Source organism: Mixophyes fleayi, chromosome 3 (assembly GCF_038048845.1).
Source record: "Mixophyes fleayi isolate aMixFle1 chromosome 3, aMixFle1.hap1, whole genome shotgun sequence".
Taxonomy (NCBI): Eukaryota; Metazoa; Chordata; class Amphibia; order Anura; family Limnodynastidae; genus Mixophyes; species Mixophyes fleayi.
In genome coordinates, this window is record NC_134404.1 from 335,652,040 (window position 1) to 335,668,406 (window position 16,367).

At 43.0% G+C, this 16,367-nt stretch overlaps 1 protein-coding gene across 1 annotated transcript in view; it reads left to right on the top strand.

Annotated features, from left to right (window-relative positions):
• The window catches only part of DNAH14 (dynein axonemal heavy chain 14), a 182,769-nt gene that overhangs the window by 25,076 nt on the left and 141,326 nt on the right, over positions 1–16,367 (top strand). Inside the window, exons 9-13 of the mRNA XM_075200978.1 lie at positions 777–915; positions 3,665–3,796; positions 5,981–6,225; positions 10,695–10,794; positions 12,640–12,859. Of these exons, the coding sequence (XP_075057079.1) occupies positions 777–915; positions 3,665–3,796; positions 5,981–6,225; positions 10,695–10,794; positions 12,640–12,859 (836 nt within the window). The remainder of the gene's footprint in view (positions 1–776; positions 916–3,664; positions 3,797–5,980; positions 6,226–10,694; positions 10,795–12,639; positions 12,860–16,367) is intronic.

The window sequence follows — 16,367 nt, forward strand, 5'->3', positions numbered from 1 at the left end:
GATGCCCGCCAGCCCCTGGCACAGTGCACTCCCCCCTCCTTCAGGTATGCCATGTGACCTCCCTTTGCTGGTCACATGATGGGAAACATGGCTGCCCTGTTCTAATCAGATTGGGAGCGGGCCATCTGCTGCCCACTGCTGACACAGAACATTTATCTCACACCATATGCAGCAAAATGGTTACATGAAAAAAATATGAATTAAAAAATACATATAAACAGATGATCTATAAGGTCACCCAAAAAGGCTTCACATGAGAAAATGAATGTTAACTGGTCCCAGTGTGTTATCTCTCTGGGCCTATTTAGTTATGCCTAAGGGGTAAATTTACTAAAACTTATAAAAGGAAAAAGTGGTGATGTTTTCTATAGCAACCAATCAGATTCCAGCTATCATTTACCTAGTACATTCTGGAATATGATAGCTAGAATCTGATTGGTTGCTATGGGCAACACCTTTTTTTTGTTTTGGATCCAGTCGCATTTGACAATGCTGCAACCTTTATTGCTAAATCAATGTTGTTAGAGCGTTGTCACACAAGAATATTTAAAGTTGAATTAATAACTTTAGCTGTGCACATCACTATATCTGGGTCTGTGTGTCGTATGTGTCAGACATTCGTTTTTTTCCCCTCTGTAATAAGAACATTTCATGTTAGTGTATACCAATGGTCTGTGCCCAGTTGATCAAGCTGTGTGGAGTGGATACTGGAACCTCTTAAACGTGTCGGTATTAGTCTTCTTGTCTAGTAATTATGTTGTGATCTCCTCTTACAGGCAAATTCTTCTCCAGCAACTGTTTCTTGCTGATGAACTGTTCCAGGGCTGTCTGCTGCACCTCCAGTCGCTGTATGAGGGTGCTGTGACTGTCCACTGTGATAACCAGTATAGAGATTTACCTATTGTGTTTATTAAGGTAAGGAGCTGCTCTTAAATCATGAGAATAAGGGGTTCAGAGGTCAGTTATTGTGGAGGTCACTGTTTGCTAGGGATATAACTAGGTATTTTTTTCAACCCAGACTCAAATTCATAGTTGTTCCCCACCAACACTTTGTAAAATAATAAATCACACCCCCTTTTCAACATGTCACCCTCTCCTTCACCATGCTATGGCTCCTAAGGCTATAATGACTATGGTGCAATATAACATTTGTAAAAGTACTGTAGCACTATAGTGGCACTATACAAAGAGAATAAGATACTGAGAATTACACCTTAATTGTACAATCACATTGCCAACTCTTGTCAGCCTCTACGAACAGACCTCTTGGACAATTTTTTATTATATTTTTTTATTTCTGTCCCCTTCCACCTGATTTTTTTTTCCCAATGTGATACGATCCCCTCTCTCACCCGATTTGTCTAATCTCGTTACACCTCTACTGCCAGCCGTTGTTTCATCAGGTGCCCATCGCTGTGCCGTTAAACCAAGAAAATCCTATCAATTATACTGCTGCTGCACGTAGAGTTTTCAATACTATGGATCATAGCTGCTACACAAGAGGGCAACTCCCTGAGCTTGAATTGCATGTGATAGAAGCCTTTTGTTATCACTTTGATCACAGAGGACATACCATGAATTTGATTTAAACTGTGTCTCATATTATGTACACTTATAAAAAGTTGATAACAGGGCCGCCATCAGGGGGGTACGGGGGGGTACTGTTGTACCGGGCCCGGTACAACAGTGTAGCACAGACTTACCTGGGGCCCCGCTGGTCTCCGCTACTCTGTCTTCAGCCTGGCTGTCACCGTGCCAGGCACCAGGATGCGATCGCAGGGGTGGAGGAATCATTCCCCCTGCGATCATGTGCTCTGGCTGTCACAGGCAGATCATATGATCGCAGGGGGAATGATTCCTCCACCCCTGCGATCGCATCCTGGTGCCTGGCTGTCACGGTGACAGCCAGGCTGAAGACAGAGTAACGGAGACCAGCGGTGCCCCAGGTAAGTATGTGTTGCAGTTGCTCATGAGGGGGGGGGGCCCGAGGGACACGGGGGCCCGTACTCGGCTCCATGATTTCTGAAGGTGGCCCTGGTTGATAAGCACACTTGCATTAAAGCGATTGCCAACCTTGGGACAACCTGTTGTCTTTAATGCCTACCCACCAGTGTATCATTTTAATGGGTTCTCTCCCTGGAACCACCACCATTACTTGTTTCAATCTCCGGAACTATGAAACAGCTCCTGTCCAATCAGGGGCCACATTCTATACACACCTTAACATCTACAGGATGAATTTCCCAACTAGTGTAGAATCCAATGTAGACAGGTCTTTTCACTTCCTCCCTGGCTAATGCCGCCGGATTCAGGTAAAAATGGTGGTGACGGTGGAGAGATCACCATCAAAGGGGGTATTCAATTGTTAGCGAGTTTTTTTTTCCTCCGCTGTGTTAAAAAAAAGAAATCTCCTGCGGGTTTTTGCCGGCAATAGCGACCGTTTTGAGTTAGCGCAGCGGGAAAACTTGTGCAATTCAATTGAATAAGAGGGAACGCTGCCCCCGCACGTTAAACATCGTGTTTGGAAATTTTAGGGGAGTGAAGGGGAGTTTTAACACTGTCATGTATAACACAATTAAAAGGTTTTGCATACATTTCCATACATTAGATTACATTACAGATTGATAATATCTACATTACAGTACTTTCTTTTAGAATATTTTTTTTATTGAACTATTTTTTACCATACAATCATCTATACCATCTCAAAACACATTACTACATTCATATTTGTACCAAAAACATACATAAATATAATTAATTAGTGATTTTTTTTTTTGATTTTTTTTTTTTATTTCAATATTTTTTCAGAAGATAAACAGCTTACACAAGTTAGGCATTAGTGATAAACATAAGGTTTTTTTATTGTTAACACACGCCAAGGAGGTGCGAGATAAAACAGTATATTTGCCTGTCTAACCCGCTGCGTTAAAAAACAATTGAATAGCTTTTAACGCGGCTGCCTCTTGCACACATACTTTCAATAGACCTTCTACTGGACCGCGAGAGGACCGTTTCATGAAAAAAAACGTAGCGTTAAAAATGGATTTTAATTGCGTGTAAAGTTAACCCGCTCGAAAAAATAATAAAAAACAGCATTAAAGTGACCTAACACGCTCAAAAAAAACAACTTGCTGACAATTGAATACCCCCAAATAGTTGAAATCCCCTTGAATTGTCTAAGGGGAAGGGAGTATTTCGTGCCAATATTTTTCAAACTGGGGAATAAAATAACTGAGTAGGTGGAGATCCCTTTGGAAACCACAAAGTAAAAAGTCACTTTGGCCTTTCTCACCTAGCATACAGCACAGGGTCAAACACAGGATTTGTAGAGGGGGGGTTTCCACACCATGCCGCTAGTGGGCGTGACCAACATGCATGGGGGCGTGGCTATAATTTTAGACAGTGCTCGGCTGCTATCCAACTCTTCCTATCCCCATAATATACATGGGCAATGCTGTGTGCACTACTGTTAGGTGCACGCAGCTCTCCCTTTTCAAGCCGTGTGAAGCGGGACCAGGGTCCAGCCACCTCAATTATACAGTGCCCCAGGCTTGGAGGGGGGATTCCAGGCACCAGGAAACCACCTCGGTCTGCCTATGCAGCAGTACACAATATCTGTGTGTAAGATTTATTGTATGCATAATGAACTTTGTCTCCACAGCTCCAGGACACTTGCACCTATTCTCTGAAAGATTTCTGTGATATCCAGACTGGACAGTCTGATAAGGGGCTGTCTAAGCTTCAGACACTCAGAGGAAGAATCATTCCTGTCATTGCTCAAACGTTTCTGAAGGTAAAATCCTATTTTTGCTCCAGTTTATTGAATCATTTTTATCTACAAAACATTTTAATTATACGTCTATATATTTCAGGCCATAAGAGGTTACAAAAATGCACACAGACAATTTGATGACTTAATTTTCATTAGATTGAACTACCAGTAAATGTATTATTAAATATTGGAAGAGAATTCCACACACAATGTAGAAAACAATTAGATGATTTGCAAGTTATTTTCTCCTTCAGTCATTTGGGGGTAACAGACATAACTTCGGGGTTAGGCTCCACCAACAGGAGATAGGGTGAAATAATTCCTTCTCTTCCCATCCTCCCATTGGCAGACAGAGGGGGCCTGGTTTATCCAAGCACGCATACTGAGCGCAACGTGCGTTTGATTGAAAGCGCACGTAAATCGGCTCTGCGCACTCCTGAATTCAACAAAGATCGGATCTGAAGCTACATAAGATGAATTCGCATTAGGTCCGCTCTGCTGTACTACACAATACACTGTAGATACGTCCAATACCTATGTGGAATATAAATTTGCAAAAGAAAGTACAGAAAAAAAACAACAACTATTCAATTAATGTCACATGTTAATAATACAGGCATTTATTAGGATGTTGTTAATGTCTACTGAACATAAAATACATGTTTACAGTTGCTCCTGATTGCAAACACATGTTATAGCATGTGTACGGTACTGACATCACTAGAGCTCAGGACTTAGGTCAGACCTGTAGCTGGTGCAAGAGATGGGTGTGGTATGAATTTTCATCACTTGTATAATAAACTGCCAGTATATCCGGCACGTCAAATCACCTGCAGACTTCAACAGCGACTTTCCGAAATATGGACACTGACAAGTCACGTCAATACCAATGGCCAGGATTAAAATGCTGCTTTTAAAGCGGCAATGCGCGGTCCCACATTCATTATACAGAAGCTGGGTCCGCCCATTGGCGCTTTAAAAGCGGCGTTTTCAGCCAAAGGAAAGGTAAGTTTCGTATCACCGCACCCGCACGCCCACCTCCCCCGTGATCTCCCTGAAGCCAACGAGGAAAAGTTGGCAAGTATGCTTAAAGGGCCCCTCAACCTGTTGGTGGCGCTTTACTCAACAGTGGCGCCGGAGGAAAAGATTAACACTAAGGTAGTAAATTAATTTGACTTTTGTGCTGCCTTCTGGTGTAGAATCCAGTGTTAATCTGCTTTTTTTTGCCTGCACATAGCAGACAGTGTAAACATTGTGATAATGCCACACTGGAACTGATACACACTCTGAACGCTGCGGTCAGTATCTCCTATTACACATCAGTTCATATCAGCTGGGGAAGGGACTGGGATCTTTTCAATATCATGTATTTACTGCAGTAAAGTCACAGTGCTGTAGTCTCAAACTGAAATTCAATGTGTCCATTGTTGCAGTAGTTGCAGGGATTTAGAAGCTCAGCTGGGCTAAAAGGCTAGCGCTCTGGTGACCATTGGTATAAAATCACGTGAATAATGTAGTTAATTTACCGCGACCAGAGAAGAATAGACAACGCTCAGAAAATGCACGAGAAAACTGCTTTTCCATCTGTGGGTACTGTGTTTCCGTCGTTTGGTTCTTTACAAAGCAATTAAGCAAACCAATAACATTTTTGCAATTAATTCACATCTGTTGATATAACTTATTTTATGTTCCATGATAAATAGAAAGGAGCCATGTGGTTTTTCCGAATTCTAATCAGTCTGGACTACGCAAAACTTTTACTGAACCGCGCTCTACAGCGGGATTTGGCTACAAGACCTTTATTGCTTTCATGGCGTAAGGTTTCTCAGTCACCTAACATGTGGCTATCCCAGGGTATAGCTAAAAATTACCCAGCAACGATATTCCTTTCACAACTCCTAAAGGTATATGTCTGGCTACCAAAATTAAAATGCAGCATCCTCTGGGGAGTTTTACTGGTTTGAGGAATTTTAAAGTCTGCACAAATATATGTTTTAAATGTACAGCCCAGGTCCCTCTTGTCCAAACGCACCTCATCATTCTGAATCCTTTATTAAATAGCGGTGGAGTAAAATTGAGTGCAAAACCACAATTAAAGAATGTAATGTGCCATCTATGCAGGGTATTGCAAGCACATTATAATTGATTTGGTCATTATATCTGTCAGCATAATTCAGTAACATCGTTTAACTGTTTTCATTGCAGGTGGCGGAGGCAGCAGGGTTTAAGGATATTTTCTTATCTAATTCCAATATTAAACCAAACTACATTGAGATTTCTGAATGGAGGAATTTACAGGATCGGTTTCGGAGGTTTCTGAGTCTGATTGACAGTATTTTCCAGGAGCTGTTGCGATATATCGTCACTAACTCTGTCCGGATGCTTCTCCAATTCCTTGAAGCTTCCAACAGTGTGACGTCAACAGAGGAGAAAACTAATTACAGATTAAGGTCTTTATCCATATGTGTCTACTCCATTATTGACTTTGTAGTATAATATTTCAAATAGCCTAATTTAGTTCCAGCTCCTCTTCCTCTCTAGTCGCTGGTACTTATAACTCTCCCCTTGCAGTCTCAGTGCTATCTCACCCCATTTCATCATCGTCAGTGTTGGGTGGATTCAAACTGCCAGCACAGATGGAGGTTCTGGGAATGTTGTGTGATGAGGACACGGCTTTCCTGTACCTCAATGTTCTTAATGTGTAAACGCTCCCTGAAAGCCCATATATAATATGAGTTTACCCTACTCCCACTTATACTACACACTGGTATACCCTCACTCCTACCCTACTCCCACTTATACTACACACTGGTATACCCTCACTCCTACTCTACTCCCTCCTGTACCGGTACCTACCTGACACCTACCACACCTCCACCTATACTACACACACTGGTACACCCTCAGTCCTACCCTACTTCCACCTATACTACTCACACTAATACACCCTCACACCTACCCTACTCCCCCTATACTACCCACACCGGTATACCCTCACTCCTACCCTACTCCCTCCTGTACTGGTACCTACCTGACACCTACCACACTTCCACCTATACTACACACACTGGTACACCCTCACACCTACTCTACTCCCCCTATACTACCCACACCGGTACACCCTCACTCCTACCCTACTCCCTCCTGTACTGGTACCTACCTGACACCTACCACACTTCCACCTATACTACACACACTGGTACACCCTCAGTCCTACCCTACTTCCACCTATACTACTCACACTAATACACCCTCACACCTACCCTACTCCCCCTATACTACCCACACCGGTACACCCTCACTTCTACCCTACTCCCTCCTGTACTGGTACCTACCTGACACCTACCACACTTCCACCTATACTACACACACTGGTACACCCTCACACCTACCCTACTCCCCCTATACTACCCACACTGGTACACCCTCACACCTACCCTACTCCCCCTATACTACCCACACTGGTACACCCTCACACCTACCCTACTCCCCCTATACTACCCACACAAATACACCCTCACACCTATACTACTCACACTAATACACCCTCACACCTACCTTACTTCCACCTATACTACCCACACTAATACACCCTCACACCTACCCTACTTCCAGCTATACTAGTCACACTAATACACCCTCACACCTACCCTACTCCCACCTATACTACTCACACTGATACACCCTCACACCTACCTTACTTCCACCTATACTACCCACACTAATACACCCTCACACCTATACTACTCACACTAATACACCCTCTTACCTACCCTACTCCCACCTATACTATCCACACTAATACACCCTCACACCAACCCTACTCCCACCTATACTACTAACACTAATACACCCTCACACCTACCCTACTCCCACCTATACTACTCACACTAATACACCCTCACACCTACCCTACTCCCACCTATACTACTCACACTGATACACCCTCACACCTACCTTACTTCCACCTATACTACCCACACTAATACACCCTCACACCTACCCTACTCCCACTTATACTACTCACACCTACCTTACTTCCACCTATACTACCCACACTAATACACCCTCACACCTACCCTACTCCCACCTATACTACTCACACTGATACACCCTCACACCTACCTTACTTCCACCTATACTACCCACACTAATACACCCTCACACCTACCCTACTCCCACCTATACTACTCACACTGATACACCCTCACACCTACCTTACTTCCACCTATACTACCCACACAAATACACCCTAACACCTACCCTACTTCCAGCTATACTAGTCACACTAATACACCCTCACACCTACCCTACTCCCACCTATACTACTAACACTGATACACCCTCACACCTAGCTTACTTCCACCTATACTACCCACACTAATACACCCTCACACCTATACTACTCACACTAATACACCATCACACCTACCCTACTCTCACCTATACTACTCACACTAATACACCCTCACACCTACCCTACTCCCACCTATACTACTAACACTAATACACCCTCACACCTACCCTACTCCCACCTATACTACTCACACTAATACACCCTCACACCTACCTTACTTCCACCTATACTACTCACACTAATACACCCTCACACCTACCCTACTCCCACCTATACTACTCACACTGATACACCCTCACACCTACCTTACTTCCACCTATACTACCCACACTAATACACCCTCACACCTATACTACTCACACTAATACACCCTCTTACCTACCCTACTCCCACCTATACTATCCACACTAATACACCCTCTTACCTACCCTACTCCCACCTATACTATCCACACTAATACACCCTCACACCTATCCTACTCCCCCCTATACTACCCACACTGGTACACCATCACACCTACCCTACTCTCACTTATACTACTCACACTAATACACCCTCACACCTACCCTACTCCCACCTATACTACTAACACTAATACACCCTCACACCTACCCTACTCCCACCTATACTACTCACACTAATACACCCTCACACCTACCTTACTTCCACCTATACTACCCACACTAATACACCCTCACACCTACCCTACTTCCAGCTGTACTATTCACACTGATACACCCTCACACCTACCTTACTTCCACCTATACTACCCACACAAATACACCCTCACACCTATACTACTCACACTAATACACCCTCTCACCTACCCTATTCCCACCTATACTATCCACATTAATACACCCTCACACCTACCCTACTTCCACCTATACTACTCACACTAATAAACCCTCACACCTACCCTACTACCCCCTATATTACCCACACTGGTACACCATCACACCTACCCTACTCTCACCTATACTACTCACACTAATACACCCTCACACCTACCCTACTCCCACCTATACTACTCACACTAATACACCCTCACACCTACCTTACTTCCACCTATACTACCCACACTAATACACCCTCACACCTACCCTACTCCCACCTATACTACTCACACTAATACACCCTCACACCTACCCTACTTCCACCTATACTACTCACACTAATACACCCTCACACCTACCCTACTACCCCCTATACTACCCACACTGGTACACCATCACACCTACCCTACTCTCACCTATACTACTCACACTAATACACCCTCACACCTACCCTACTCCCACCTATACTACTCACACTAATACACCCTCACACCTACCCTACTCCCACCTATACTACTCACACTAATACACCCTCACACCTACCCTACTTCCACCTATACTACTCACACTAATACACCATCACACCTACCCTACTCTCACCTATACTACTCACACTAATACACCCTCACACCTACCCTACTCCCACCTATACTACTCACACTAATACACCCTCACACCTACCCTACTCCCACCTATACTACTCACACTAATACACCCTCACACCTACCTTACTTCCACCTATACTACCCACACTAATACACCCTCACACCTACCTTACTTCCACCTATACTACCCACACTAATACACCCTCACACCTACCCTACTCCCACCTATACTACTCACACTGATACACCCTCACACCTACCTTACTTCCACCTATACTACTCACACTGATACACCCTCACACCTATACTACTCACAATAATACACCCTCACACCTACCCTACTCCCACCTATACTATCCACACTGATACACCCTCACACCTACCTTACTTCCACCTATACTACTCACACTGATACACCCTCACACCTACCTTACTTCCACCTATACTACTCACACTGATACACCCTCACACCTATACTACTCACAATAATACACCCTCACACCTACCCTACTCCCACCTATACTACTCACAATAATACACCCTCACACCTACCCTACTCCCACCTATACTACTCACACTAATACACCCTCACACCTACCTTACTTCCACCTATACTACCCACAGAAATACAACCTCACACCTATACTACTCACAATAATACACCCTCACACCTACCCTACCCATTCGCGTCAGTCTTTACTATCATTCAGTACTTACACCTGACCTGTAACTGGTGCATACAACTGAAATTCACGCACCTTTGAGATGTCCAAAGCTTGAATCGGACGCTGCTGCGTGCTCTTGAGCTTGGCACTCCCTTACTGTACATTAATACGTACATGCGCCCATTCTTCTCCCCACTCCAACCCTGAAATTGTAGGCTGTCATAAGGGAAGCTTAATTGGATGTTGCTTCATTCACTGGCGTATATTCCGGGCCTGGGTGTGCACAGAGAGATTTTACACAAAATACAGCGCATATCGGCATTTACATTCTTTAATGAAACAGGCCCATTGTATATAAATATTTCAACACTTTGCAGTACTTTACTAAGCATAAAGTAGTTTTGGTTAATATATTTGTATATGTATGTTTGTAAATGTCCCTTATTTTTCATACAGTGATGAAAAGAATATTAATCTGGATTCCTCTTTAATGAAAGATAACGGGACTCCTGATAAAGTCCAAAACACAGCGGTGTCAGACATTGCTAGGCTTAAGGTAAGTTTAAATTAAAATACTTTTTTCTGCTGGTACAATATTGATAGAAAGTTTGTGTACTCTTACGAATATTATCTATACCTTAAATAGAATCCGATCTTTATCTGATGCATAATAAAAAATAAACATTGTCTGGTTAAACACATAACACAATAAAAAAAAAATCACTGTTTTCAAGTCTTTATCAAATGCATTAGGTTAACATTCACCATCTTTGTTGGAGACGTACGTGAGCCTTTAGACTTCATAGCTAGAGACGCCTCCTGTAGCAGCAGATACTTGAACCAGATATTTCACATGTGTTTTAAATAATCCCACGCATCAACTTGGACGTAGTTTGGCCTATATCCTATTTGCTTTAATGGATTGATGCTTTGAATGGTCCTCGCTTCAGAGCCAGCTAATATTTCATTTGTTGTACGGTTGAGACTTTAACGCAGTCATTTCAATGCACAAAGGTGATCACTTAGAGATTAAAGCATTTGCATACTGAATACATGGAGGAAACAACATCTGCAAAAAAAAGCGTACTTACATAGTTGTGTTGTATTGAACATATCTCATGACATAGTATTCCAGATGTAAATGTCAATTAAGTCATGAGGATAGTCAACCGCAACGTTAATGATTTAAGTGCTGTCGGCTAGAGGGGCCAATACACGGCTAGATAGTGCTGCTAATGGCCACGGTCAACAACATTGCGTAAAGTCGCACCAGCCCTCTAGAACATGCCAAAGATGCGCCCCCTTAATGCGTATATGCGGGCATGTCTAGTCTTATTGTGTCGCAGTTACGTGAACCTGCCTTTACTGTACTCTACTCAACCTATCTTTGCCTGCGCCGACTGCACCCCCTCCCACCTCTCCAGGTAAGGGAGGAGATATTTTCTTTGCCAACGCCACCAGAGTACGCATGACCAGCATGCGAGGGGCATGGCATGGCTATTATTTTAGACAGTGCACTGTGTAGCCCTACCCCCTACCCTTATCACACTTTTCCACCAACGATAACAGCAACCAATGAAATTCAAGTGCGCACCTATAAGGGGATGCAAAAATCTAGATATGGATATATGTTTACTCATTTTTGGTTCACATGTGCAGTTCAGAATTGCATTTCTTACACACACAAAAATTGGCGTAGGTCAAGTGTCGTCTACTTGAGCCACATTCTTTTAAGTTTAAGCTGACAGACGGTTAACCCAACATTCTATGGTTTGCTGGTATGATTCAGAATTAATTGTTCCCTCAATGATGCAAACTGTCCAGCCTCAAAACGAGCCTTTACCTGAGCCCCCATGCTTCATGGTTGCCAGACGTTCTTTGTTGGATGGCATTCTTTCATACTTACCTACTTGTTTGACTTGCTCCCTCAACACGATTTGCCTCATCATGGCCCTGAACATTTTGCTGAGATTCAGGAGTGTAATCTACTCTACCAGGAGGACTCCGCGAAATTCGCGAGTCTCCCAGAGATTCATGTTTCAGTTACGCTGTACAGTTCCACTTTTATCTCATTGTCTACAGAACATACTTCCTGTAGAAATCTGGTTCATCTATCTTTGACGGCAATGTCTTTTTTACTTGTAAATTGATCTGTAACTGGCTACATCATTTATATTCTTGGCTATTTCATCTATTTCTGAAGTGTGTAGCAAAACAAAATGGCTGCTACCATAGTCTTGTTCCAACGACCTTTTTAAAGATCAGATTACAATTGAGCCGAATGTATTTTGAGTGTTCTTATCCAATTGCACTTAACATAGGATGTTAGATATATTTATTGTAACAAATTGAATATGAATATAGCCCTTTCTCAGTGCGGTTGTTATCTTGTTGGTTTTAGGAGCTGAGTGACATAAGACGGAAGCCGGAGGCCATGCCAGTGTTTGAAGTGAACTTGGTACTACAGTCTCCGACAGATGTCAGGCAGCACATTACCACACGACCTACGTCAGCATCTGACATTTTACCTCAGAAAGATGCATTAAGTGCCATCGGAAAGCCCAAGGAGCCCGGAGTCAAGAAGGAAGTCACTTTTAAGCAAGAACAGATGGATCTCTCTGGTAAACGTTATTGTACCATGTGATTCCTGTCACAGGTTCCTAGTGAATTGATAGGCCGCATTCCTATAAATATGGCTTCAGCCTACAAAATGGCCGCTTTCACTGTGTGTAGGTGAGAGGCACCAGGTATATTTACTCACCAGAAAATCCTATGAGCTTTATTCCATCAATACTTTATTTCTAGACAATGCTCCCTTGTTACCAGTCCCATTTTGGGAGATGCAAGCACCAAATCTTCATGTAACACCCTTTTCCCAGGTGAGCCCATGGAAGAGGTGTTTGTAGTCGAATTGTAGCTCTCACCGTTGTCTCGCCTGTGCAGTGCCCCCACCTTAGTCAGAAACACGTGGCGTCTTCGTTGGGTAATGTCCAGGAAATCTGCAACCCAGAGGGAGACTAAGGGAAGCCTTTGCTCACCCACTACCTATGACCACAGACACACAAATCAAATAGCGGTTCTTCAAGCTGGTCTTCACAGGGTCAAATGAGCGTATCAAGCAGGATTTTCAGTACAATGAGATAAGCGCAACAACAATATAGATAGACAATGTTTTATATTATCGAGAGTGTGTCTCCTTTTTTTGCCTTCCAGGCCTTATTAAACTAAGAGGTATCTCTGGCCCACTTATCACTAGATTCACCAGCTAAACACTAGTAGTTGCTAGAAACCATATAACATGGTCTAATTACACGATAAACATAAGCTGCTGAGACACTTGGGGCTAGATTTACTAAACTGCGGGTTTGAAAAAGTGGGGATGTTGCCTATAGCAACCAATCAGATTCTGGCTTTCATTTATTTAGTACCTTCTACAAAATGACAGCTAGAATCTGATTGGTTGCTATAGGCAACATCCCCACTTTTTCAAACCCGCAGCTTAGTAAATCTAGCCCTTAAACTTGCTCAAACAGTGCAATACAAAAATCATGCAACAAGACTGTAATGCAGTAATTAATGTCCAAATCTTTGGTATCCTGTAGTATAAAAGCTCGAGATCCTTGCTCACATGATCCAAGACTTTGGGAACGTATATTCAATTCAGATGGATAAAGAAATAACACATCTCACTTGAATCACTGGGCTTGGAAGAGCATAAAAACTAGCAGTAATAACACACAATTTTCAGCACGGCTCCTCTCAGAAATGGTGTCTGTCAGTCTCCCCCACTCTTCCTCACACTCCTAAACTTTTCCTGTAGTTCCATCCTCTCCTTGACTGTACCTCTGAGTAATGAACCAGACTCCTGGTTCCACAGCGCAGCTTTCTCCAATTCTCCCTCTCTCAATGGCTCTGGTTTCTGGCCCCCAGTTTCTCTCACACCACGTCCGCTCAGCTCTCTAGCTCCTCCTCTCCTTTCCCAGCTTTACACGCAGTTTTCCAGCCCCTGACAGCCTCTGTGTGTCTCCGAACTCTGTCCCGCCCCAAGACAGTCTGGGAGATGTCATTTCTAAGCACTCTCCCTGTGTTCTTTTCCACACGTGCTGCCATTTACAGGCTCCGTCGCTAGATGCGTATGGAAAATTTGCATATTTAGCTCTAAGAGATCCAAATCAGCATAAGCCTCAGATTTTGTCAGACATTGTTGTATATAACTGTGGGCATCACAGTATTACAATCTATTTTGTTTTTAAATGCTTCGCTAGGGTGTGAGCAGCTATTGTGTTTATTTTTATCTTGAGATCGATAAGTGAGTGTTGTAACCTGTAGTCAATAGCATACAAACACCTTTAGTGAACAACCGTTTGTTTAAAAGTGCAGCAAGAACACTTTCCTCATTAAATTTCTACCCCCCCCCCTCATCTAACAGAACTGTGGCTGTAATCCACGCAGTTTGGGAGAAGTCGCCACACCAGTGCTTAAACACTACTCCTAACGTTGTGCACAAGGAGAAGCAGGAATATTGTGCTGATTAGGTTTCTAATACTGGCAATTAGTAGACGGGCCCCCGGATCGTCCATTAAGAACTGGTTGTCAATGTGGTAACAAGGAAGTCTTTGCGGAATCTGCTGGGGCTAGTTCTCTAGTACTGGGGGTGTCCTTAGTCCTTAGACCTCCACATTTCTGCTAGACAGGTAAAGTGGGAATGTTAGCAAAGAAAATGTCTTAGGTGGAATTATCCCTTAAATAAACAAACATTTACCTGTTCCCCGTTGTCTTGAGTGTACTAAGTTTATACAATTCATAAAGTTGTTCAATGAACAGATTAAAATCATGTGCGTTATCTTCATTTATTTATATAGTGTCAGCAAATTCTGTAGCGCTTTACAATTGGGAGTTTGATACATGAGGGTAAGTGTTACATATTACATTTTGGTCCAGCCAGATTGTAATTTAGGGAGGTTAAGAGGGTGGTTGAGGAATATTATAAGTGTGCCTGAAGAGGTGGGTTTTCAGAGAGTGCTTGAAGATTTGAAGACTAGAGGAAAGTCTTATTGTGCGAGGGAGGAAATTCCACAAAGTGGGTGCAGCCCGAAAACAGTCCTGTAACCAGGAATGGGAGGGAATTCCACAAAGTGGGTGCAGCCAGAACACAGTCCTGTAACCGGGAATGGGAGGGAATGATGAGAGTGGATGAGAGATGCAGATCTTGTGCAGAACGGAGGTGTTGAGCTGTGAGGAGATGTATATTGATGCAGTTCTGTTGATGGCTTTGTAATCTTAGAAATAACAATACCATCTTTCTTCACACATCGTGTTACCATTATCTCTATTTAGAATATATGCCATGTATAAAGATAATACTGTTCCACTTTAATTTTGCATTTCAAGCTTAGTTTAGTCAAACTACAGTCCCCACTGTCCGCTGGTAGAAAGGTTAATGATATAACCTGACAGCTGCCAGGGTTAACCCTTCTCTGTACTCACATCCAGTTGGGATTTATACGGAGTGAAACATGAAGTCAGAAGACACAGAGGATTGATTACTTTAGTTTGGGATTAGCATGAAACATCTGCCTTTAAATCTGTATCTGGTGTTTTCGTTGTGAGATAAATGGATGTCACCTCTGCTTCCTCATTTTTCATTAGACTTTGCATTCCCCAAACAGCCCGGGCTTTCCAATGCACCATTTACCCCAGAAGACACAGGAAACGTTTCTTTCCAGCTCATTAGGAAATAGATCAACGTGTGCCCAGATGTCCTGATTTTAGTGCAGCCATAAACTGCCAAACAAACGTTTCTGTATTATAAAAATGTTTATAGTGTGTGACAGTATATAACAGTGATGGCTAACCTATGACACTCCAGGTGTTGTGAAACTACAAGCCCCAGCATGCTTTGCCAGTAGATAACTAGCTGATAGCTGGCAGAGCATGCTGGGACTTGTAGTTTCACAAACACCTGGGGGTAAATGTATCAAGCTGAGAGTTTTCCGGCGGGTTTGAAAAGTGGAGATGTTGCCTATAGCAACCAATCAGATTCTAGCTATCATTTTGTAGAATGTACTACATAAATGATAGCTAGAATCTGATTGGTTTTTCAAACCCTCCGGAAAACTCTCAGCTTGA